The sequence below is a fragment of the Cicer arietinum genome, chromosome 3 (genome assembly GCF_000331145.2).
Source record: "Cicer arietinum cultivar CDC Frontier isolate Library 1 chromosome 3, Cicar.CDCFrontier_v2.0, whole genome shotgun sequence".
Taxonomy (NCBI): domain Eukaryota; kingdom Viridiplantae; phylum Streptophyta; class Magnoliopsida; order Fabales; family Fabaceae; genus Cicer; species Cicer arietinum.
The window spans coordinates 2320190-2347984 of record NC_021162.2 but is presented as its reverse complement, the minus strand read 5'-3'; the positions used below and the strand labels follow the sequence as shown (position 1 = coordinate 2347984).

Genomic DNA, 27795 nt, shown 5'->3' with positions numbered 1-27795 from the left:
GCTTGCCTTTCGATTCCATCGATTGTTGCTCCAATTATGATTACAACTTAAATTTCCTCTAATCAATGCCTCAATTTGCATTTATATTCTTTCCACGTTCATTCTTTTTTTCATCATTGTTCAGTCATCGATTCTACTATATTATTGATCTTCTCATCTATTTCCCTTTACAGTTCAGCATCACGTTTTTTCTTTCTTTCTCTTTCTTTTTTATTTATTTATTTATTAAAATTAATTTTATAACATTTATAAAATAAACACAAATTAGTTTATGTTTTATGCAAAAATTTAAATTAGTTTATGTTTTATGCAAAAATTTAAATTATTTTTTATGTATTAATAATTTTGTATTTTAATCTTACAGAAAAACCCTAAAACTAATTTTTTGGTAGTAGAGATGTTGTAAATATTGAAAAAACCTAAATCATTGAAATTATAAAGCCTAAAAAGGACTATAATTAAAATTATTAAAATAATTTTTTTTGTGATCCTGTAAGAGTGAGTTAAACAAATCAAATATAAAAGAGAAATATACTATTCACTCTACTTATATCTATCAACCCAAATCACATACACATATCATTTTGTAATTAAAAGGTTTCATACTCAACAAAAATAAGAGTTTTATATTTCGTGAAAGGCATTTGGAAGATTTCATATTCAACAAACTTTTCTAAAGTTTTTCATTATTTGAAAAATATACAATTTGAAAGTTTCAAATTTAAGAAACTTTTTGAAAGTTTTCCATTTTTTGGAAAATATACATTTGGAAAGTTTTAAATTTAAGGAAATTTTTGAATATTTTTCAATAAAATTAGGAAATTTAACCAAAATTTTAAAGATGGAAAAGAAGTAGCTTACTCGTGTTTTGAAAATCTTCCAAAGTTTCGATATTCTAGGATTTTTTTCTTTCAAATCTTCCAAAGTAGCTTACTTTTTATTTTGTTTAGATTGCAAGGAGAAATGAATGAATAAGTGAAGATTTTTGGTACAAAAGAGTATTGAAGTCAAGTGGGGCAGTGATGGTGCATCCTGATCAAGAAAAAGAAAGAAACTCAAGTTCCAGACATCATTACTGCTTGGCCGTAATGGCCATTACGGCCATAATGGATGAACGAGAGAAAAAAAAAAAAACGAATTGGTCACTCCAAGGCGGCAAGAATTACTGTTTGACAGTAATGGTGATTATGGTCATAATCTGCTAATCTTCTACTTCTGAACCGTTTTTCTTATGTGAAATTTTAATGATTTCTTGTAATTAATGCTCATGAAGAAATCTAAAGCTATAAAAAGGACGAAAATACTCAGTTTTAGACATAGATTCTTACTCACAATCTCTTGTTACTCTTGCTTTTGTTCTTGTATTTCTCTTAGCAAATTTCTAGGTTCAATAATATTTAGTTTTATGTTATTTTATATTTCCAATGTTTTTATATTTAAGCTTTGATTCTACTATGATCATGTGTGAGTAGATCATTCTTCTCTTAGAATTGTAGGATTTCCTATGATGAATCTCTAACAATTTCTATTTCTTTATGTCATGGGTATTGATCTTTTAATCCAATCTTAGTAATAATCAAGTTCATACTTGGAAATCAAATAGTATACCAAAAGGTGGATTTGATATCTGACCCTTAAGATTTGACAAGATAATCAAATCATGAAAATAGACTTTGGTTCTCTTGAAATCATGAAAGATATCTTCTCTTAAAAGATTTTGCTAATACATCAATCATGAAAATAAGTTGGTTATTAGTTTAAAATACACTTTTGCTCTTTGAAAAAAAGGTATTAGTTATAATTGTTTATCATATTTTTAAGAGTTTAACACCTATAACTTAGAGAAAGTTAGTTTTTTTGTATCTATCAGTGTGAAAAACTACAATCATGATGCTATATTTTTATTGTGATTTTTAATCGAAAATCCTATTATCAATATTTACCATTTTACCTAATCATCATAATAAAGATAGATTGATACTCATGACAAAGTCTTTGTGGGAACGATAATTTTTACTATGCAATAATACCGTGCACTTGCAGTCTTACCAATATACACATTAACTTGCTCGTCTTTTGGCTTTTATCGCAGAAAAATATTATAGAAGTTGTAAAGTTTTATTGGATTATTTTTCTTAAAAATGTTAAGTTATTTGATTAGTAAAAAAATATGAAATTTCAAAAATAAAAGTTTAAATGATCACCTTTATCTTTTGTAGGTTTTATTTGAGTTGTTGAAAGGTGTTCGAGTTGTGTTGTTGACCTAAATTACAACACTCCCATGGTACCGATCGTAGAGTTGACAATGAACAAAGACAATTCAAACATAGTTCGAGACTCAACTCGACTATTAAATCATTGAACTTGGTTCTTGATTCAAATGAGTTGAACTTGAACTGAAAATTAAGTTCGTTAATAAAATTAGTTGAATATATGTTATTTATACTTCGAAACGTATGGTTCAATATATTTTTTATAATTAGATTTTTGGAGTAAGATTTTGTGTAGTTGAACTATTGATTTTATTTTGTCGAAGATTTTGTAAAAGAGGCTTAAAATTAATAAATATTTAAAGTATAATGATAATTAGTTTTATGTTAAAAATAAGATTTTGTTCCTAGAACTAATTTATATTTAAATTTTTCAATTAAACAATTATTTTATCTAAAAACTACAATTAAATTAGTTATTTAATGGGTCAAAGATTTAAATTTTTTGACTTTTTAATTAATGTGAGTGACCATCTATAGTCGCTGTAAACTAACACTAACAAATATTTATTTTCTATAGATGAATAATATTAAACACAATAGATCTTGTATAATTTATAATTGTTGACTATAAATGGAAGCAAATAGTTTAATCGTTAAATTTAATATTTTAGTTTAATTATTTCTCGTGTGCTTTGAAAATATAGATAATGAAATGTCTTAATTCTTAGTTAGTTTAATTGTATTATTTTTATTTTAATATTTGAATTAACTTTAATTTTTTTATAAAAAATAAAAGACCTTCCTTTATTTCATTTTTTAAAATTAATTTTAGAGTTTGTTGCGGCGTTGATCTTAATCCACTATTGCTAGATATCAACGTGAATGGCACTCTTTGTTGACCTCAAAATTCATGGACAAGACTTCAGTCTCTATTCAATTTAATTTCATCACATAAGAAACCCATTCATGAACCCATAACTAATCCTTTTTTTAATTTTTTATTTATTAAACTTTTTTTATGAGTTGAGTTCCGAAAACTCATCAACTAATCCTTATTAATTAAACAAAATGTTTTGATTAATATATGATTCAGTGCAAAGAGGTACATATATATAGTAATGCAAATATTAATTCATGCATACTTAGAAGAAGGTAGATTTAGTTTAGTGGATTTATATTCTTGGATGGTATGTTTGTCTGCCTCTTGTTGTATTGCACAAGTTGATAGACTCAATTTCCTTATAAGTTGCTATGATTAAGGATATTAACAAATATTAATTTAAATGAATGTGGTTTGAAAGTTTGGTCACTTATTGGTGGAAATGTGGAACACACATTATCTATGTAACATCCAACGGTTCATGCTCTCTAGCTTATCTTGATTTTTGGGATGGAAAATTGTGCAAGCTGTGTTTGTCTTCAGCTTGTCCATACGGCCTGAAATTGCGCCACAACATCTAATACACTTTTTTTTCTCTCTATATATAAGACATTCTATATTGTAAATAAAATATAAAATAAGATATAACATTGCACCAAAAAATAATAATAATAATATATATAACATAACATATTACTAAATAAATGAAGATGACCATTAATTATTGCCGGCTTTCTTGTTTTTCTACAGTAATGTTGCCAAGTTTCAAGGTGTGAATTTTATGTAATATTTTATTGTTTATAAAATGAGAAATGAGAAGTTATATATTTATTTATTTATTAAACTAGTATTAAATATTGTTTTACAATTGTTTCAAATAAATTTAAATTTTGTCTCCTTTTTTATAAGCAAATCTTATTAAAATAGTAGTTAAATTAATTTTTTAAATTTGAATTCAAGATATTTTTCTTATAACTCTTTTGCCGTCTGTAACTTATCAATTCAAGTGATTATACATGATCTGAACTTTGTCTTCAATAAAATATATAGACAAATTCTTACTACTAAGGGGACATTTCGTAAACTTCTATAATATTTGATTTTTCACTCCATCTTCAACTAATTTATCGTCTCTTTAGAGAAATAGAAATATAGATGATTATCATTTTTGTATTTTAAGGTATGGTTAATCCATTTTATATTGAATCCTAAAATGTAACATTTCATGCAACGATGCACAATTTTTAAACTACTAAAACAATTTAGTAAAGAATTTTGTAATCACTAGGATATATGCAATTCATTTGTGAATTTTCAATGAGTAAGCATATATGCAATTCCTTTGTGAATTTTCAACGAGGTTAATGATTATCTCTGAACTTGTATAGAGGTGTGTATTTTTAGTGGTGAAACTATTCTAATATATTTGAGGTGGTCAAATATATAATGAAAGACAAAAATATATATTTTTAAAATTAATATATTAAATTTAAGCAATGAGCAAAAAAATTCATAATAATTTTTGTTTAAATAAATAAAAATTAAAGCCACAATAAAAAAATTAAATATTGACAATAGATACTTATAAAAGTAGCTTTTGACGGATTTTAAGGAGTCAAATTTCTCTATTATCGAATCTATAATAACTAATAATGTCTTTTTCAATATAAACAATTAAATTATTTGTAAAAAATTAAGCATCAATTTTTTTTTTTAGTTATGTCTTGATATTTTTTATTGCTAAAAATATTTTATTTTGAGTTGAAGTACATTTAAATATATCAAAATAATACGAATAAATATAATAATTTTATGCCTTTTATGTTTCTCTTAATTTTTTACTAATAAACTTATTTGAACAGCTAAATATATAATATTAAGATAACTAAACATAAAACTATATTTACTTATTTTTAAAAATAATAACGCTTAGGGGTAGCCAGACTATTCCATGGATATAAGAAGCTTGTGAGGAACTATGTGGTAAAGTAAAAATATTTTTCATATGTGTTTTAATGACAACAAACCTTATGAAATAAATGTTAAGTTTTCCAAATAGTGATCTACTGATGTTTGCATTTGAGTTTTTGTTGAAAGAAAAGAAGTAGTCAAGCTTGAAGCCACTCACATAAACAAGTGTGTTGTATAAACTCCACAATGAAATAATTGAGGAGCCTAATTCATTAAATATGATTATCCTCAAGTCGAAGATGATCATCACAATATGTTGCATCTCAATTACACATAAAATCTCTTGGAAGAAGTCAAGAAAAAACTACGGGTCAAGATGTGTCTATATGAAAATTAGAGGATGAAGAATCCAAATCCGAGGGTGAATATTTTTCAAAATCTTATATTTGAGGATAAACTCGAGGATGGACATTCTTCATAATCTCATATATGAGGATAAACTTGAGGGTGGACATTAATCACAATCTCAGGTCTGAGGGTGAGTATTCTTCACAATTTCATATCGGAGGATAAATATTTATCAAGATTTTCATCTCGCAATTATTGAAAAAGGTAATTTTTATAAAAGTACAAAAGGACAAAAATCGACAAGTTGTTCAGACTATTCAAGGTTTACCAAAAGTAAACATAGAACTGACATCACATCAATCACATACTCTTATGTGGAAGATAAGAACTTTCATCCTCGCACTTGAGGATGGAACCTAGAAAAAATCATCCTCTCATATATAAAATAATGAGGTCTTATGTGAATAGTGCAAAAACACTAGGTTAACATTGTTCAAATTTATACAAAAGCATTTGAAGTAAAACAATCACATCAATCATGATTTTCAAAGGTATTAGAAACAAGAAGGAATCTTCTCATCCATAATAAATCAAGAGGATAATAAGAATGCCTTTTACAAATCATATTTTATAAGGTTACCTAACAAGTAAAAAATGTGTCAACATGTTTACACCAAATGCCAACAGTCACATATTGGAAAGCAAGATATACAATCATCTCTCAAAAACTTATGATCATCCTTAGAATTAGTTACATTAGAGAATGAATACAATCTCAGGATAAGGATATACGTAGAGGATATCCTCATAACAAATTTGACACATAAAGAAAAGTACAAAGGTACAAAATGGTGAAATACATGACATGAATGACACATTGTCAAATGGTTGGAAAAGGAGAGCAAAAAGCAACACTCATATCAAGACTCAATAAAATAGAAACTCTATACTTGTACTTAAATTAGATCTGAGGAAAGATGCAGAGGATAAACAACACTTTCGAGATGATGATATTATAACCTCTATGTTAGAGGATAAACAATAATGAAAGAGAAGATGAATCCATGTCAGATAATAAAACAGTAATGAAAGAGATAATGAATCTACGTCAGAGGATAAACAATCATGAAGAAAGGATAAATCCCTATCAGATGATAAACAATGTAGAAGAGTGAATGAACTTCTGTTATCTATTCATCCTCACACATGAGAAAAAGAGTAACAGTACCAAAGTACAAAAAAGTATTGTCCTTGACTTATGAGACACGACACTATAGGTGTTGGGAAAAGAAAAAGCCAAAAATGACAAGTCACATCAGAATTAATGAAAGCCTCATCCTCATTCAAACTGGATCTGATGATAGATTGCAATACTCATCCTCTCAGCATACTTAACAAGAGAATAAAGGTTAAATGACAATTTTGCAAATAGAGACAAGTCCAGGGAAACTTAGCAAAGTCTCCAACAATTATATTTTACTAACCCATATGTTTGAAGCTCCAAAGACAATTATAAATAGAGAAGTATTAATCTTCAAATATCAAGAGAATCATCTACAAGAAAACATCGAAGTTATTCAAGCTAATCATCATTCTCTTCATTCTACACACTCTTCCAAACTTAAACATATTCGAGGATCATTTTTATCGAGTGTGTTATATACAACTTCACATCACTATCTTATCTTAGAAAGTTGTAATTTGATCCCCAAAATAAATAAAACACATTACTACTTGTATATCCTCAGGTTGATATATACTTGAGTTATTTTGTAAGTCTGTCGAGGCAAATACAGTTTTGTAACCCTGATGAGGCTAAGAAAATACATAGTTGAGTGGGTGTAGATCAGAGGACGAGTTTCTAAGCACTAGTGAAAATCTCACAATGCTGTGAGGACTGGAGTTGCCTATATTAGGTGAACCAATATAAATTATGCATGTGAATCTTCTTAAGCTCTACTCTTTTTATATTTATTTTATTCATACCATTAGCACTCTTATCATACATATTTCAAACTCATATTATTCTTCTTTAGATCATCCTTTATAAGAGGAGAAATATTTTTATCTAACCATCCACACTCCAAGGACAACTTGAGAGGATAATATTAGTGCATGAACTAAATTTTAAAAAGGGTCACAATTCAACCCCCCTTCTCGTGACATTCACTTTTACTTCACTATGCTCCTCACAAATGATTAGACCAAATTTCTCTATAAAACACACAACCCTCTTCAACTTTGTATCACTTAATATTTTTTCATTCATTTTTCTTTTACTATCTTCTATAATATCTTCAACATTTCACCCTTCTCCTCCTATAATAATTTTCTGATACACACCATTTTTGTTGAAGTTTTATTGTTGAAATTATTTAATTTATTTATATCATTTTTAACAAATATGGATCAACCATTACTATTATGTAATAAAACATGTGTAGTTACTACCAACATTTTTACCACAGATTAGGTATGAATAATTATAATTAATATTGTAAAAAACTATTATTGTGATTAATCATTATAATTTATTTTATATTTTACTTCATATATTTGATATATGGGGAGCTGATGTTAATTGGGCTAAGGAGCTTGGTATTAAAAACAAATTGATTGTTATCATCACTAGATCAGATAAAGAGACTGGAGATAGAGGAAGAATGAGTAAATTAATACTAGGTTGTACAAAGGAGGAAAATACAAACGTGTTTTGTTGTACAATTTGAAGTTCAACAAAAAAGTATGGTTGTCATTTCAAGCTTAGATTAAAACTATTAAAAGATAGTTTAAGATGGACAATTAAAGTAATTTGTGAAGTTCACAACTGTGAATTACCTGATATTTTGGAGGGACATGCATTTGTTGGACATTTACATGAAAAGGAGAAAAAACCTATTAATGACAACAACAACAAAATGTTGCATCGATGCACATATTACTTTCATTGCAAGTTCAGAACAAGAACAATGTTATTCATATCACTAATATATAAGCAAATGAGTATTATTTGATTGTAGGGGAGAGGTCCTAGGACATAAATGAAACATTTATGCAAGTTAGTTGAAGATACAAAATATGCGTGCTGGAATAGAAAACAGGAAGACTCATATGTTAAGAGATATATTTTTTAGGCTCATCTAGATTCAATGAAGTTGTTGAACTTGTTTCCTATTGTGTTGATTATGGATAACACCCACAAGTTAGATTTTATTATTTTGAATGTGAGTGTGAAAAAAGCTTTTGTTGGGCATTAGAGAGGTTAAGAGAACTGTTTGTTACACAAAATAAATTTCCTCATGTAATTGCAATCAAAAGAGATATTGCTTTGCTGGAAGCATTTGATATTGTATTTCTACATACTGTTAATTTGCTTTGTCGATATTATATCAACAAAAATTTTGGAGCAAAATGAAAGGACTATATCTTGAAGGATAAACAAGAGTTAGTACTGGATACGTGAAAATACATTATGTATTGCGATGATGAAAAATAGTACATCATGCGCTTGCACATGTTTGAGCAAGCATGTGTTGATAATCAAGTTTTTATTGATTATGTGATAAAAGACTTGGTTCACTCCTTACAAGAAAATCTTTGTTGAAGTATGGACTAATCGGGTGATGCATTTCGGGAACACGATGACTAATAGGTATGTCACGTCACTATAGAACTTCAAATTTATAATTTTACTATACATTGTTGAATTGCTTTATTGTGACACTTTACCTTTAATAATAGAATTGAGTCTGCTCATTGAAAACTGAAGGTAAGGTTGGAACACATCATGGGTGACTGTGTAAATGTTGGAAGGCTATGAACAACATGATAAAGTTGTAACTTAAAAACATCAGAGGTGCATTTTAGAAAAGTTTCTATGATAAAGAACAAGAACACAATAATCCATTTTATGAGAGATTAACTACATTTGTATCAAAACAATTTCAAAGACACATTGCTGAAGAAAACAAGAAAGTTGAATGGGTGGGTACCAACAAATCCATATGTGGTTGCTCTCATAGAAGAACATACATGTTACACTATGCTTGTGAATGACCCAGTATAAATTGAAGTATGAGGCAATTCCTCTAGATTCAATGTATATCAAATGGAGGAAATTAAGCACGAAGTGTGAAATCACCCAAGACTCAAAAGATGGATAAGAGTTGGATATGCCTAATAAGATGAATGCATTGAGGAAACGCTTTCTGTCACTTGATGTTATAGGTAAAAGAGTGTTGAAGAGTAAGATGGGTGAACTTGGCTTTCAAACTACAAATTCAATGTGTCCACCATTTGAAAAAGTTAAAATCAAAGGATGGGTGAAGAAGACTAGATGTAAGAAGTCGAAGGGATATGATGTGTATCGAGACCCTTCTTAATTTGAGCAAGTTAATGCAACATATTATGTGCAGTCTGGTTTCCACACCATCTCAATCGTCAAAGAAAATACTATTTCAATCATCAAAGAAGTAACCCTCTCAAATTTCGATGAAGAAATCTTATGTTGGAAGCAAGTTGGTTTTATACTTAGAATTTTGATGTTAACAAAATTATTTTACGAGAACAATATATTTGACTTCACATAGTATGAAAAAAGACTTGTGTTTTTAAAGACAATCTAAAATAAGATTTGATTTAGATTTTTAATTGAAGAAAATCTCTGACCAAGTTGAAAAGAAGATATGGCCAAGATTTGAAGAAGATATGATCAATATCTTATCACAAGAAGAAATGAATTATTTATAAGAAGATTTGATCAAGATTTATCTACAAGTAGACCTGATCAAGATTTAACGCAAAAAGATTTGATCAAGATTTATCTACAAGAAGATATGAATTATTTACAAGAAGAGTTGATCAAAATCTATAAGAAGATATGAACTATTTACAAGAAGATATGATCAAGATTTTCTTATAAGAAGAAACACTCAAAAGAAGATACATTTATTATTTGCAAATATATGATTTAAATTTTGACAAATGGCAAAATATTGAATTGGAGTTAGTCATATTCCTACTTGTGAAAGTTCAAGAACCGATCCAACACAATGTTCCCACCCAGATCAAAGCAAACAATAGGAAGGAAGTTTCATCTGAAAAATTTGCAAAGTCAATCTTGTGTTACTTTATTCGTGTACCCCTTAGTTTTGTTATTGCTTCTACTCCAAGTAAATCATAAGCAGTTTACAATGTTTGAGGAAAGATCCAAGGGTTCAACAGGTTTGGATTTAGTGAAGAAGCTGATGAAGGAAACATCAACAGACCACCTCTATTTAATGGAGAATGTTTTGAGTGTTGGAAGGACACATTGAGAAGTTTCTTTATTTCACAAGACCCTGAACTTTGGGACTTGGTGGAAGATGGTTATACTGCTCTAAAGAATACTGATGGTATTGAGATTCCAAGGAAAGAGATGGATGCTGATTAGACGAAGATATAAACATGCATCATAAGTCCATACCATTCATGATAAATGCAATCATTTTCAAGGAGTTTGACTGTAAGTATAGAAGTACGCCTAAGAGGGGGGGGGGATTAGGTGTTAGTAAATTTTCTTGTTTTTAGTGATATGGTAATCAGATTTTCTGAGTTTAAGAACAAGGCTTAATAAAAATTGCAGTAAGTAAATGAACACTTTAAGATTTATCCTGGTTCCCCTTATAACCAAGGGTACGTCCAGTCCTCTTGCACACCACAAGAGATTAATCCAATACTTGTCAGAAAATGTACAACTCCCACCCTGGGATTCTTGCTACAAAACTTCTAACAATACTTCTAAGATAGCACACCACTATCTTAGATTAAGCTATCTTGTACAAATGATACAATAAGGTTTGAATGAGTCTAAGATGTGGTATATTGATAAACAACTCAATAGCAATTCAAGTACTTGAGAACTTTTAGAATGATATGAAAATCTAATGCAAGTACTTAGAAAAATCAGAATTTTGTTCAAAGTTGTTTAATGAATTAATTCAAGGATTGTTATTTTTTGATCTGAAGTTATGGGGTATTTATACTCCATAAAACATCCTTTCAGATTCGTGGCCATTGATCCAAGAGGTTTGATGAAAAATTACAATGTTCTAGAGGCATCCCAGATCTGAAAAATTGTAATGTTTCCAGGTGTATTCGAATACAGTATATTTGTATTCGAATACACGTCTTTGTAACGTTCAAAAAATTCAAATTTTACATCTTGTATTCGGATACACATTAGTGTAGTCGAATACAGATTAGTGTATTTTAGCCTCTAACTTAACTTGTATTCGACTACATATGGGTGTAGTCGAATACACACAAAGGATTTTTGGCCACTGACTTAGCTTGTATTCGACTACAGATGGGTGTAGTCGAATACAACATTTAAAGTTTTGCCTCTGACTTAAGTTGAATTCGAATACAACATGGTGTATTCGAATACACTTATGCAAATTGTCAAAAATATGATTTTAAATGATTTGTTAATGTTGTTTTTGATTTTCGAAAATATGTTAAATGCATATGTAAATATGAATTGTTCTCATGTATTTGAACTATTGATTTGTATCATATACCTTTACATTTAATCATTTATTATTTGGATTTTGAAGCTTATTGAAGATAGTTTGATCTTCTTTTTGATCTTGCTGCATTGTCCATAGTTGGTGGTCTTGTCGTCATCAAAAACATGTAGTTTACATTGACAATTGCACCAACAAGGAGACAATAAAGAGTAGTTATGATAGTCTCATTTTGACCTATCATGGAAGCAAGCAAGTTCAAGAAGCAGAGGCCAACCTTCTAGTGAAAAATTATGAGCTGTTCAAGATGGAAGAAGATGAAGACATTGAAATATTGTTTTCCAGATTCCAGACTCTACTATGGTTTCAATGAACTTGGACATATTAAGTCAGAATGTCAAAATCTGGAGAAAGGGAAACATTAGAGGAAAAATTCTAGATCCAAGAAGAAGAGTCAGATGGCTACATGGAATGATTCTGATTAATCTTCTAATGATGAAGAACAAGCAGATCTAGTTCTGTTGGCTCATACAAACTCTGCCTCTGGAAGTAAATCAACAAATGGAGAAATTGAGGTATTTTTAGGACTTAACTCAATTTGATTTAATTACTGTTATAAATAACTTCTTGAACAAGAATAATAAATTATCTTTAAGACTGAAAACACTTAGGAAAGAAAATGCAAACCTAACTGAAGAAATTAATGTTTTAAAGAATCAAAGTGTTGAAGTTTAAATAGTAATTCAACTTTGAAAATTGACATTGTTGAATTTAAGGCTGAAAATCTAACTCTGGAAAGTAATCATAGTTCAACATCAATTGAAAATACCACATATAACTCTGATAAGCATGACGAAGTATTTCAAGGTTTTGTTGCTAATGATACGGAAAGAAGCAAATATGTTTGTATGATTTATGGAGTTAGTAGAAATGGTAAAAGAGGTCTAAGATTTGATGAAACTGTAACTAAACCTAAACTTATTCTCTTTGATATATGTGTACTGTTTTCTCTAAGAAAGATTACTCCAAATTATCTTGTCCCATGTTAAATACAAGAGAAGGCAAGAAACCTTTCAAGACTAATAAACCAGGATCCAACCAACTTTGGGTACCTAAGAACAAAATTGTTTATGTTGCAGATGTCTCCAGCAATCAAGTTAAAACATCAATCATGGTATTTGGAAAGTGGATGCTCGCGGCACATTATGGGAGAAAATTCTATGTTCCAAGAACGAACATTAAGCAAATGAGACACAATGACTTTTGGAGGAAAGCAAAAAGGCCAGATCATTGGTCAAGGTACATTTGTTAATGGTAATTCCCTTTCTATTAAAGATGTCTTATTTGTTAAAGGTGTTAAGTATAATTTATTAAGTATCAATCAGTTAAGTAATAATAATTATGATATTATATTTAATCAAAAAACATGCAAGGCAATTAGTTAGAAGGATTGATATGTAATCTTTACAGGTCAGAGGCAATAAAATATTTATAAGATAAGTATGCTTAGTTTAGAGAAAGAAGTAGTTAAGTGTCGTATGTTAGTAAATGAAGAGAAACTAATTTGACAAAAAAGATTAGGTTATGCAAACCTTAGATTAATTTCAAAGCAGAATAAACTTCAACTAGTCAGAGGTCTACCTAAGCTTAGTTACAAAATTGAAATTATGTGTGAAGCTTGTCAAAAGGGAAAACAAAACAAGATCTCCTTTACCCCTCAGAACCCAGTCTCTACCTCAAAGCCCCTTGACCTCTTACATGTAATTTCATAATGCATTAGAAATTAACAAGTTATATCAAGTTTTCCGTATATAATGTCAAATTTTCAAATTAATTAAAAGTAGATAAATCAATTAAAAATGACCAGATTTTAACTGATTTTGAAAGAAAAAAAAAAGGTTTTAAAATTGAACTTGTCGAAACCAGTGACATAATTAAAAATTGGTTATTGAACCATAACCAATTTTACAACTGGTTCTATAATCGGTTTTAAATCAAAAAATGAATTTGGTTATAAATCTTAATCTATATAATGGTTTTAAAATGGATATGGTTTGGTTTTTTAAAAAAATCAACCATGCACATCCCTAAATATAGACGTTGTCTCAAAATATTTTCTTGGTCGTTCTTTCTATGGTGGTACTTTTAGAGAATATAAACCAACTGTTGTTGATTTTTATTTTTTTTAGTAGAATTGTCATTGGCGCCAGGTTAATAAGAAGAAAATTTTACCTTGTACCCTTCTATTTTACTCATGTTCCTATAAATATTATAAAATTTTATTTTTGCCCTCATATAAATAGTAAAAATTTCATTTTCACTCACAATATCATTCAAGTTTTTCGGTACAAAATGTAAGTGATCAAATTTTCTAATTTACCGGAAAACATTTTTCAAGTTTTCCGATTCAGAAGTAACACTCCGAATTTTTTTTTCCAAGTTTCTCAGTAAACAATTTTTTCAGGAAACTTGAAAAAAAAGTTTTTCGGTAGTTTCATAAAACCTTTATCATGTTTTTCGGAACAAACTATGTGTCGAGAAACTTGAAAAAAAATTCTTGAACTACTGGAAAACTTTTTTCAAGTTTCTCGGTAGTTTCAGGAGAAATTTGTACATAAAGAAGAGGGTTTTACACGATATCTTGTAGCATTGTATGATATGTTTGTCCTTACACAATACAAGTATCATGTTATTGACATACTGTGATTTGATCAAGTGTGTTAGTTATAAATTAAATTTTTTATGTTGCACTTTGAATATTTAAATTAATTAATATTTTTATTTTATATTATATTTTAATTTCATATATTTTATTTGTATGCAGGAGGACCGATGCTGAAGATAGCTGCTCATGGTAAGAAGTTGCAGCAATTTACTCTGCAAGTACTCCCTGCGAGATATAAAGACCTGGGTGAATTTGTCTAGATTAGCTTTACTACAACTGGGTAGTTTGAAGCTGATCGACAACAACTTCATTGATGCATTTGCAGAGAGATGACAGCCTAAGACTTCGTCATTTCACATGTCATTTGGTGAAATAGCAATTACTTTTGATGATGTTGCCAACCTGTTAGACATTTGCATTAGGGGTGAGTTATACAGTACACCACCAACCTATATTAAGTTATGACATGTAATCTTGCCATTCATTTATTAGGAGTGCCTACTGCTGATATATGTGAGGAAACTAGAAAGACAAGGAGTGTGCACTACAGACTAGATTGGGTGAATGAGGTATTCAAAAGACAATGTGCTACAGAGAGATTTAATTATGTTGTCAGGGCGTACTAGCTGAATTTGGTAGGGAATACTAGTTTTGCAGATAGGAGCCATACATTAGTTGATGTGAAGTATCTTCTGCTATTCATAGATTTGGAAGGTACCAATAGGTACGTTTGGGGTCCTGTTGCACTCCTAGTATTTTATGACTACCTCTAAGATGACAGTTGTTACGATACAAAGCAATTGAGTGAATATATGTCTCAAATGCAGGAATTATTTTATATAAATATTTATTATTATTATTATTATTTATTGATTTTTATGATTATTATTTATTAATTTTTGTATTATTATTATTTTTATTTGTAATAGTGTTGAATTTACAAATATTTTTCAAGTATTTGTAAAAGACGAGACTTAGGCGTTGCATGGAGTGGGTTGCCAGGATGAATAGATGGAGCTATAAACATAAGAAGTCCAAAATCCTAAAGTACATACAAAAGATAGATGCACTGACGCCTGCTGACGTCACATGGAGACCATGGGAGAATCGTAGATATGTCGTTTCCTATGATGATATCATGTTATTCACTAGTCACCTCTGATTGTGCAATATAATAATGACATATTTTCAGAGAGGTGTTTGAGAAAGTTTGGCTATATTTAAGATATTCCTCCACCGCCACCTCCAGTTCTTAATAGATTATCCAATGTAGATGTGGGTTGGATGGGATATTTGAGCAATATAATTGAATTGTATCATATGATAAATCCAACTACATATCCATCAGAGTGCCAAGATGGTTATTTGGAGTAGTTGTATAGGATATCTCATCCATTTTTAGTGCGACTAAATGGTGTACTCAATGTTCTAGATTTTGATGTCCCAACCACTACTATAGAAGTGTCTAGTTCACAAGCATCTATCTTAGAACAAGTGGGTGATCTTATAGAGTGGAGGTTGGAAGTACATGGTGCCAACCCAAACGACGACATGCTTAGTTATTTTTATAAAGCTTTATATTTAACGCATGATGATGCTAGTTAGTAGTTTTCAATGTTATTTGTGATGAACATCATTATTATTATTATTATTTGTACTTTATGTTTGAACTTATTATGATTGGTAGTTGTTGTTACTATGTACTATTATTAGTCAAATATAATTAAAGACATAACAACATAAGTTAACATGTATCGGTACAATCTCGACCATTTAAAATATGTCGGTGCAATCTCAACCATACAAAATCAATCTTCATCTAATGACATGACATCTATGAGTTCTTTCGGTGGATCACATGTAACACATGCCCTATACCGTAATAAATACTCTCACTATTGTAGACGTCCTGTATATGCTCTTGCCCAAGAAGCTGCCTCATCAGTACAAGATTTCTTTCAACCTTAGGCAAAGTCTGGCATTGGAAACTAATATTTCATCTTTAAGTACGTAGTGGGTTGAAATTATAATTCACTTTATTATTTGATAAAATAAGTATTACTTAATAAAATAATAATATCAATTTACGTGAACCCAAAGACTTCGGTCGACAAAACAAATAGAGTCATTTGTCGTTGATCTTGAATGTGAACCCATCAAAAGAAAGAAAGTCACAGAGATTGTCTCACCAAATGTGACTAGAATAATACATCTGAATTTGAATCATATATTTACAAATAATAAGTGTATTTTCTTGTGAGTATTTCTTCTTGTAAACAATTCTTGATCATATCTTCTTGTATATAGTTCATATATTCTTGTAGATTTTGATCAACTCTTGTAAATAATTCATATCTTTTTGTGATTAATCTTGATCAAATCTACTTGTAGATAAATCTTGATCAAATCTTCTTGTAAATAATTGATATCTTCTTGTGATAAGATGTTGATCATATCTTCTTCAAATATTGACCATATCTTCTTTTCAACTTGGTCAAAGATTTTCTTCAATTATACATCTGAAACGAATCATATTTTAGATTGTCTTCAAAAATACGAATCTTATTTCATACTCTGTTAAGTTAAATATATTGTTCTCATAAAATAGTTTTGTTAACATCAAAACTCTAAGTATAAAACCAACTTGATTCCAACAATCTCCCCATTTTTGATGATGACAAACTATATTTTTGATAACAATCTTTCTTTTAAATACTTTGACTACCCCTTAATTAAGGCTCCCCCTAAGTCTAAGTATTTTTTCTCAGCACATTATCAAACATCTTTTTCCCCCTTTTGTCATCAGACAAAAAGACTTAAAAGTAAAACTTGCCACTTTTTTTTTTTTAATAGAATAAAAATAACATAAACATAAAATTTATCTTAAGTATGAAACTAAACTACTCTAAGGTCGGTACATCATCAGTTAAGTAAGAGAATAAGGTTTAGATTTTTCTTGATAAAGTCAAACTTATCTTCAGCTAGTGGTTTGATGTCTTTGGTGAATATAGATTTCTTTGAGCAAGCTTGGGCATATTTTTTTCTTTATTACCTTAAACAAATCCTCACTATACAATCCAATCAATAATGAGTGTATGTAAAATACAATTTATACATCGTATTGTACCACAATCAACTGCACATTTCAAATTTGACATTCATATACTCAGATAAAATAGAAGACAAAAAAAGATGAGAAATCAATAAATGATTTACCACATGATGAAATATTTAAAAAAAAATATAATATATAACATTTATAGAAATATGAAAGAAAAAAAATGGTTAAACTTATATAAGATGCCAAAAGTAAAACATGAAAGAAAAGCCTAAGATGAACAAAAAAACTAATTTGTACAAAATGAAGTAATTAAAAATGAGTCATGTTTTTATGCATTATTTTAAAATTGAAGGTATAAACTTTAGTTTATAAAAAAAGGCAAATATGTTTTTAGGAAAGGGAAAAAATGAAGTAATGTTAAGTTAGAAAGGGATTGAAATGTAGAAAAGGAATAGATAAGAAAATGAAGAGATAAATGGAAGAGATAAATGGAAGGATGAAGTGGAGTTCAAGAATGGCTACCTCGTTGTCGTTGAAATCGGAAAAGAAGCAGCAACTTTTTTTTATTGTGTTAATGAGAGAAAGAGAACATCTTGCTAATTCAATTTAAATTGTATGTAAATTAGAATTTAGAGAAAGAAATTAGGATTTCAAGAAAGGATTTAAGGTTCAAATTCAAAAATAAAATATGAGTGGATAATAACCGGATTAAATCCAAATCAGAAAACAAAACATGGATGGATATCTAACATGTTGGTAAATGAATTGGAATATAACCATATTATTTGAACCGATTATTTAAATTATATTTAGATCCGGTTATAAATTTTAGTCACATAACCGAATTTTTTGCAGAACCCTTTTTATATTATACTTGAACCAACTATAAATAGGTGTTTTCTTGAATGGTGGAAGGAGATCTCCTTAATTTTTTTCATAATGTATAATGTATTTGTAGAAACTTAACTTTTAAATAATTCAATAGTTGAGTTTAATGAGATTATTGTTATTATTATTATTATTATTATTATTATTATTATTATTATTATTATTATTATTATTAGTAAAAATATTTTAAAATAATTAAAGATAAAATGATATTTTTCTACGGTTGCGGAGGTACAGAGGAAATTTGCTCTTGTTTCTTTACTAGGGTGGATATGGCTATATTCTTTAATCTCATTTTTCTTATCTTTCTCTTTTCTTGTTTTTTTAACTCTTTTTCTCCTCTTTTTTAGAATATAATTATGCTTTACTATTTCCTTAAGATTTTGAGTAAAGATGTGGTATTCAATCCACTTATGTGATTGCTCTTGATTTAATGTGATGATCTCTCAGACTCTTTCGTGACTCAAAGTGGATTAGTCTTGAATCCTTGTATCAAAAGTCTTTTTAATGGTGTAATAAGGAGACGATGTGATGTGGAAACCTCTTGTGGTTATGCAACATTTAACATATTGTTGCTCCACGATGCGTCTAGACTCCCCAACAAATGGTATCAAAGTATTGATTTGACTTGGTAGAGGTAGCGCGAGTGGATCATGGTAAGGATCCTTACATCGAAAGTCTTTTTTTTGGTGGATTCAGGTGACGTATCTCGTTGCTAATAATGATGGTGCATGTAAAGGATATGTGAGATTCACATTTGATGGAAATATTGTTGGGTTCAAGCGTGAGTAGTTAAATCCCACATTGAATATGAATGAGCTAAATCTTTAATATATAAAAGAGGTGATCCATATACATATTGTCTTAAAGTTTTAGATGAAGATTTAGCGTTAAAGTCTATTGTGATCCTAGAGCATTTGGATCTGTTGTTGCTCTTGCGCCTTCGAACTACCCAACATATTTAATGTTATTGATATCCCTCTTCCAATTTCCATGTGGTAAGGTTTTTGAAGTTACAACCTTTCAAAAAAAAATATAGAATTATTTGATTGGATTAGGAAAGGTAAAATATTAATAAAAAGTCATAAAATAGTTTGGTAGTTGGGGAAGAAATATAGAAATTAGAGTGATTACTAAGTTATCAATTCAACTTCTTTATCTAAGAAAAACTAACAATTAACAACTAATATTAACTATTTAAAAAAGATAAAGTTTTAAATACAATTGTTCAAATAAAGCGTAAAATTGAAAGAAAAACAATACTAAAACTTAGTATTCCTTTTACGTAGAGATACAGTTTTAAATAGATATAGATTTTAAAAAAATTTAGATATTTGATTAAATAAAAAAGGCATAATTGAAACAATGATTTAAATGAAGCATATCATTAGAAGAAAAAACTACAAAAAAAAAAAAAAAAAAAATTAGTATCATTAATGTATATTAGTGTGGATTCAAATATATTTAAAATTAAAAGGCAATGCTATTATGATTTTTAGAAAATTGGATTTTGTACTCCATAATTAGACTTATACCTCTTCAAAATGTAAAAAAATCCAATTTTGTCATCTTTATTTTCATTCAATCAAAGGTAAAAAGAATTTTACTCCAAAATCATACCTTCATCAAAATTTTCGGTAAATAAATTGTTTCCCCCAAAAATCTAGTACACAAATTAACACTACCGAAAATTTTAAGGCACAATTGATCAAATTTTTGAGTAACGAGAAATTATCATATCATAGATAAGAAATATTGACTGACAAAATCGAGTAACTTTATCATTACTCGCTCTAACATAGAGGAAGGAAGGGATGTATTACTAATTTAGTGTGTCGACTTCACAATCAATAAATTACTCTTTCTTCTTTTTCAACAGTGGTTCTCTTATTAGATTGTGTAGGAGATCGAACTCGAGAATGTTTTATAGTGTTTTCACTCCTCTAGTCTCACTGAAATAAAAATTGAATGAAAATTTTTTCTAAAAAATGTTGTACCGGAAATTTCAAGAACGAAAAATTTCCGGTAATTATTTTTCAATATTGGAATTTTCAAAAAAATGAAATTTTTAGTTGAAAACGACTACTGGATTTTCAAATTTCTGAATGAGACTAACTCCCGAAAATTTCAAAAGTGAAATTTTCGGTATTGAAAAATAACTACTAAAAATTTCGTTCCAAATATTAACAATAAAAAAATTTTAAAGTAAAAAAATTACTTTTTCAGAATTTATTTTAGTTTTTACTATATATTTAAGGGTTTTTAATACGTTAAAGGATACAATTTTTAAATGGGGTATAAGTTCAATAGTGGGTCTACAAAATCCAGTTTTCTAATTTTTAAATCGATTGGGCCCAATTTATAAGCCTAGAAACTATAAATGTTTTGGGCCATTACAGTAGTGTAAACCAACTCATTTCTTTTTACGATTTCAACCTATATCGGTATTTGTAATTTTGATCCATGAACATCCATAAACAATTTTTTTTGCTTACCAGAAATTTTGAAAATAAAAAATTTGGCAGATAAAAATGTTCCTCAACTATTTTTTTGCCTAACAGAAATTTCGAAAGAAAAAAAAAATTATTGGCAAATTTTTTCTAAAGAATTTCGAAAATGAAAATAGTAGGGATAAAATTGATTTTTAAATAAAATTGATTTTTAAATAAAATTATGGAGATGGAGATGAAAGTGATAGAATATCAAATATGATTTTTAGTAAACCATGTCTTGACTTTTTTTTTGCGTCAAAACTTTAATTGGAAACGCGTTTGGGTAAAAGGTCATTGATACTGTACCATGGAAAAGATCGTAGCCTTTGCTTTTAAGAGTTTAATTATTTGAGTTAAAAAAAAAAGGATTTTAATTTCTTGATATGAACTAGATTTTATCGTCAAGCTGAACACACTTCTAAAATATTGCACATTTCAAAAATAAATTTTATTTTGCTTCTTTAGTGTGTTAAGAGGTCAGCGTTGAGTTGATAAAAGGGTTCAACTTAGGATTAAACCATTAAGTTCTTCCATTTAATGAATTAGGTTTTTGGGTTGAACTCTCTCTATGAGTTCTAAAAATTGTTGCTTTCATGAAAATGACTATCTATAGATAGGATTAAAGTACCACTAGATCAACGTTGATAGATTGAAAGTTGTCATGAGTACAACTCTTAAAAGAGTGTGCCAATGTTAAGAGTCTTATATTAAATAGATAAAAAGTCATACATTGAATAGATAAAAGTATTCAATATAGTACTTAAATCATGAGATTATTTCACCTTATAGACTAGTCTTTTGGGTTGGACTCTCCTTATGGGTTTAAGTCTTAACAACCATGTTTGTTTGTTTTTATAAATAAAAAGAATGAAGAAATCATATTTGTTTTATTTTGTTAGCTAGTTTCTCTTGTTTATTTTCTTAGCTAAGAATCCTAATTTTGTTAGTCTTTTCCCTAAAAGAATCTATCCGAGTTTGTATTTTTCTACAAAAATATTTTTTTTCCCTCGAAGTTTATTTACTTTTTAAGAAATGTGGTTTTTTTATAAGAGGAGTGCTAACTCTATACTCTATTTTTTCTATTCATAGAAGAGATAATAAATATCACCATAAATAATTTACATAACTATAGAATTTTGAATTCGAATCTGAAACATAATTTCCAATCTAACTGTTAGCTATTGCAGATTACACTACTAAAACATTTCATCCTTGACTAATGGATGATCCATAAATATTTTATACTAGAGAAAAAAATAGTTTATAAAATAAAAATAAGCTTTTACACAATGCACAATTTTATAAACAAATTCTCCCAATGTATTTTGTTTCTATGTTTGTACTTAGTGTTAAAAGAACAATGAAAATTAAAAGGATAAATAATTAAAATTAATACCATTTAATATATTTTATCTCTTAAAATCTTTTATATTATTTTCTTTACAAAATTATTTATGCAGATAATAATCGTATTTTTTATGGGATAAAATAAAAAATATTGATACTGTAAAATAATTTTTTCAGTTTGTGGAGCAACAACTCTCGTGCCTTTAGACATGCATTCATCACTTCCTCTAACTATGTTTGGGTTTATTTAATTCATAATCATATTCTTTAGGTATAATTGCTGTTGCGATCCCTTAATTTAATTTCAGGTAATACTTTAGTATTTTATCATTCTTTTTTCTCGATTTAGTCTTTTATTTAATTTTAAGTAACAATTTGATCATTTATATCTTAAAATATCAAGAATGTTATCTTTTATTTACAGAAATTTAGAAAATTTATTAAAATCTTCAAACAAAATCCATAAAATTCAATACCAATTTCAAGAAAATTTATATATTCATCAAATGCATAACTAAAATATTCAAATAAACTCATATTTCCATCTCCAATAACATCAAATTCATCAAATAAATAATGAAAATATGAGTTTATTTGAATATTTGAGTTATGAATTTGATGAAATTTGCATTATATTAGAAGATGATAATTAATTTAATAGGTTTTGTTTGAAAATTTTGATGAATTTTGATAACATTATTGACATTTTAAGACATAAATGATCAAATTGTTACTTAAAATTAAATAAAAGACTAAATAAAAAATAAATAAATAACTGAAGTGTTATATGAAATTAAGTTAAGAGACCGCAAAAGCAATTATACCTATTCTTTATTATATTTTTTCATATAATTTTTTTTTTAGTTTTTGCATAAAATTTTATTTAGTAAAAAAAAATCATATTTCATTTGTTCATCATAGATTATGAAAGAATTTAATATTCATGCATCTATGTAGGATTATATAAAATATCATTTTTAATCATAGTTATTATTATATTTCGATATTCATAAATAATTAAGGAAGAATTTAATATTCACGCATCTATGCAGTATTACATAAAATATATTTTTACTTTTTTTAATGAGTAAGAAAAAATAGAAGAGAAAAAGTGAATACAAGAGAGGTTCCGTTGAAAGTATTTGAACTTCCTTATAGCATCAAGTGAATCTGATTCACAACTCACATAATTATGCGCCACATACCAAGCTAAATCCTATCCCCAAAGCATATCAATTAACTCACCATTCATAATAGTGTCAATGCCACAAAAGCTAAGTAGCCTCATATCCTTTCATCACCACACCACTAGATTATTTGACGATTCCTTCAAAGCCGGAACACCTAGTATTTCCAAGTGAACTTCTATCAACATTAAGCTTAATGTAGTTCTCAAGAGGAGGAAACCATAAAATATGACAAATGTTATGAGAAGTCCTTGATATACCAAAAATCTAAGTAGTTGAGGCATAACACGTCTTAATTTGGTTGATAGTAAGCCAATGTGCCCATATTTCAGGTGAAAAATTCTCATAATTCCAAGCTTTCCAAATAACTCAATAGGCAATAGCAAAAGGAATTCGATCGATGAGTTGAAGATTAGTCATAATCCATTTCTCACACTCCAATATATAGAATTGGTAATGTCATTTCAAAGCAAACAAGTTCCAAATAACCTTAGCTTCCGAACAATCCCGAATAGTGTGAAGAATAGTTTTTGAAAGGTTGCCACATTTATGACAAAAAGAGTCAATATTTCAGTACCGTCAAGTGTTGAAGTGATTGATGAGAAGACTGATGAAAAATCATCTAAATAAAGAATTGAATATTTTATGGGATTGTAAAAAAATAGATTATTTCCGTAATGTGCGAATAAAGTTAATTATTATATTAGATTCATCTCTATTTACAATATTTAATTCTAAAAAAATAGTTAATTTATTTTAACCAATGATATATATACGGAAATAATTTTTATGCATACGTGTAATCATTTTATTCATTCTAAATATATATTTTAGATATGTATTCATTTCTACACTGGGTTCTGATATTAGTCTTCTTTTTGTTTAATTAATTTCGTGAAGTGTACATTTTTTTACAACGAGAACTATACATACATTACTAGAATTCTGCGTTTTTCCTGCGGATTTAAGCAAATATTTCGCAGGAAAGCATGTTACCTACGGATTTCTCAGCGGAACCTTATCCCCACGTAAAACCTTTGTGGATAATTGTTACCTGAGGATTTCACTATCCGCAGGTAAATTACCTGCGGCTAAATCCGCAGGAAAATTAAATAAAATCCGCAGCAAAGTTTAAGAAAACTTTAGGCATTTTTTTACGACTTTTCATGTAGAAATATTTGCAGCACAGTTCCTACAAATATATTTCGTATGAAAATCTGCAGGTATATCCATTGCACCAACCATATGTTTCGCATTAAAATCCGCAGGTAATTTCGTATAAAAATAATTTTCAAAAAGGAATCTGCATGCTTAAATTTCCACATTAAACGAATTTGTCTGATTTTTTATTTATATAAAAATTTTAACTAAAAATATATGAAAATATTATTATAAATACATTTTTTAAATATTTAATATTAATCCAAAACAAAATTTATATCATGTTTTCAAATCAAAACTAAATATTTATTAAAGCATGATCCAACTATTGTGATAATTCTAAACAAAATTTATATCATATGCATAAATCATATTGTGATAATTCTAAACAAAATTTATATCATGTTCACAAATCATAACTAAGTATTAATTAAAACATGATCCAAAAAAAAAACTAAGTACAATCAAGTACATGATACAACCAATTTAACAAAATAGAAACAAATACTACTCAATATGATCACTACCAACATCCTCGCTATCTTCATCAGTTTCATCGTTGAGTTGTGGTGATGAGCTTGGACGAGAAGATGATCCAACAAATCCTAAATGTTGCATAAGAAAGGTTAAATTTCTGTTGGTCTCGGCCATCTCTTTTTCTTGTCGTTGCAACTGTTGTTTCATCAACAACTTTTCTTGCTCCTGTTTTTGCAAGGATTCATTCAACGCATGAACTTGACTTCTCAAAGCATCAACCTCTGAATCGGAACGCATTGATGGCTGATTTGGATTCAATGTTTTGGCTATAGATCCGAGACCAAATATTCTCCCTTTCTTTCTCCCAACTACATCCACCCATATATCAATATCAGATGGCATAACTTTGGTTGGTTGACTATCAGCTTCGTCCTCTCCCGGAACAAAAGTTGAAGCTTCAGACGATAACTCAATCTTTTTATTTTCAAATTTCTCCTGCAATAAAATAGAAAATTTGAGGCATAAATGTTTTCATATAATCATAATTAATTACTAATTGTTGGAACACTTGTACATAATCTTTAAAATGATACTTAAGATGATGAGCTTACATAAGCAGATTCAGCATGAATACCGACCCAGTTTTTATCTTTAGATTCCTATAATAATATGTAAGTTGGAGCGTATCTTTCCACCTGCATTTTTTGACTCTATGGAGCATTTACCGATTCATTTGCCTTTTGAAGCTAAGTTGGGCGGGCTAGTTCAATATCGTTGGATGTATCCATTTGAAAGGTTTATAAATAAAATTAAAAAAACCATAAAAAACAAAAAAATGTGGAAGGATGTATTTGTGAAGCATATTTGGTGCAAGAGACAACCTATTTCAGTTCCCATTATTTTGTGCCTCTTGCTCAATATGCAAGTACAGTTGGCCTAAATAAGAGGACTCATCAAGACCATGTGATACAAACTTTGTCTATCTTTGAAAATTTACATGGCGAAACAAGTGGAAAATGCAGTGATAGGTGGCTTAACGATAAAGAATTGGCGGCTGCCCAATTGCATGTTCTCTTAAATTGCATTGAGGTTAAGCAATTCATTGAGTAAGTATTAATATATTAAATATATCTCCATTATTCAACGAACAACAACATCTAATTTTTTTAAAATATCATGTATAGGATGTATGTACAAAGTTTGAAAAGTATATATGGAGATCTCAATGACAATGTCATTGATACACAAATAGAAGTTGACTTTCCGCGATGGTTTCAAGAATATGTAAGCACTTATTTAGACTATTCAATCTTATTTGGATTAAAACAAAGATGTACAATTTGTTTAACCTAAGCTATATGAATTGCTTTATGTGACTAGGTGACAAAGAATCACAAACTTAGGATGCAAAACCCTGACTTGTATGACTTGGCAAGAGGACCCTTGAGACTAGCAAAGTCATGGCCTATTTATCATGTGAATGGATACCAATTCAACACAACTTCTTGGGGTGAAGGCAAAATAACATATAATAGTGGAGTATGTGTTAAGGGAATTGGTCAAGGTGAAACCTCAAGTGATTATTATGGTGTTGTTTCCGAGATTCTAGAATTTGAATGGCGAAGTCAAGCAACACGAAAGCTAATTTTATTTTACTGTGATTGGTTCGACCCTTCAAGTCGTGGAATGAGGATACATAATCAATACAAGATTGTAGAAGTACGAAAAGGGAGAAAATACGGTAAATTTGATCCTTTTATTTTTCCAAAATCTGCAACTCAAGTTTACTATTCACCTTATCCTGGGCGCCAAAAAGTTGATTGGTTGGTAGTTATGAAGACAAAGCCGAGAGGGGTTGTTGATGATAGACATACTTTAGAAGTTGCTTTTCAAGTGCAAGAATCAGAAGTTAATGCAACAATTGAAGATGACCCAATTGATAACTTACAAGATGATTCAGTTTATGGTGAAGAAGTTGATTTGCATATGATGCAAGATGATGAGGATGAAGAAGAGGATGAAGAAGATGATTTCAGTGACGATGGTGAAGATGACGATCAAGAGGATGATGATTCTATTGAATAGTATTTGTTAGCTCTTTATTGATAATGTGTTTGATTTAACATACGTAGTATTCAAAAAGGAATTGGTAGATTTAACAAAAGATTCTTAACCAAACTGTTGTAATCAACAATTGCTTGTCTATTTTTCTCAATACTTTGAACTTTATTCATTTGTGCTAATGATCTTCCAAGTTGGTCACCACTTGGTGTTTGAACTAAATGCCAGAAATGACCATATTCTAATGAAAATGCAGCTAGTGCAACTATTGCTTTTCCATCCCATGTATAGGATTTTAGCTGTTCTAGTATTGACATTGTTGTAATGTGTGCATGGTGCTCGCCTCGAGCCGTGCTAAACATCTACAACCACATAAAAAAATTAGACCAGATGAAATTATTATTAATTTACAGTGACACTAATAGATTTTTTCATCACTTATTATCAAGGATTTTTTCATCACTCCACGCCAATGGGTTCGATAATGGTTTCACAGATTTTGCTAGCAGATAATTTGAAACATTACTAGCGACTGAAGCTGACATGTTAATTAGAACAAGAAAATAATAATATGTTTTTGGTTCTTTATATGGTTTTG

General features: G+C 28.8%; 1 protein-coding gene across 2 annotated transcripts; it reads left to right on the top strand.

The window, feature by feature from the left end:
- The first annotated feature begins 25798 nt into the window (after window positions 1–25798).
- LOC101500496 (uncharacterized) lies at window positions 25799–27572 on the top strand. 2 transcript variants are annotated; one of them, XM_004491733.4, is made up of 3 exons: window positions 25799–26242; window positions 26321–26420; window positions 26517–27572. In XM_004491733.4, the coding sequence occupies exons 2-3, from the start codon at window positions 26322–26324 to the stop codon at window positions 27219–27221; spliced, it is 804 nt and encodes a 267-aa protein (XP_004491790.1). In that variant the 5' UTR covers window positions 25799–26242; window position 26321; the 3' UTR covers window positions 27222–27572. The 2 variants fall into 2 exon arrangements, with proteins under 2 accessions (XP_004491790.1, XP_027188263.1); XM_027332462.2 differs by having other exon boundaries at window positions 25799–26420.
- The last annotated feature ends 223 nt before the right edge of the window (window positions 27573–27795 follow it).

Excerpts from the sequence above, each read along its gene's own strand:
- LOC101500496 (XM_027332462.2), top strand. The coding sequence starts at position 26,313 with ATGTATAGGATGTATGTACAAAGTTTGAAAAGTATATATGGAGATCTC. Across the intron at positions 26,421-26,516 it reads CGCGATGGTTTCAAGAATAT|GTGACAAAGAATCACAAACT; the intron begins GTAAGCACTTAT and ends TTATGTGACTAG.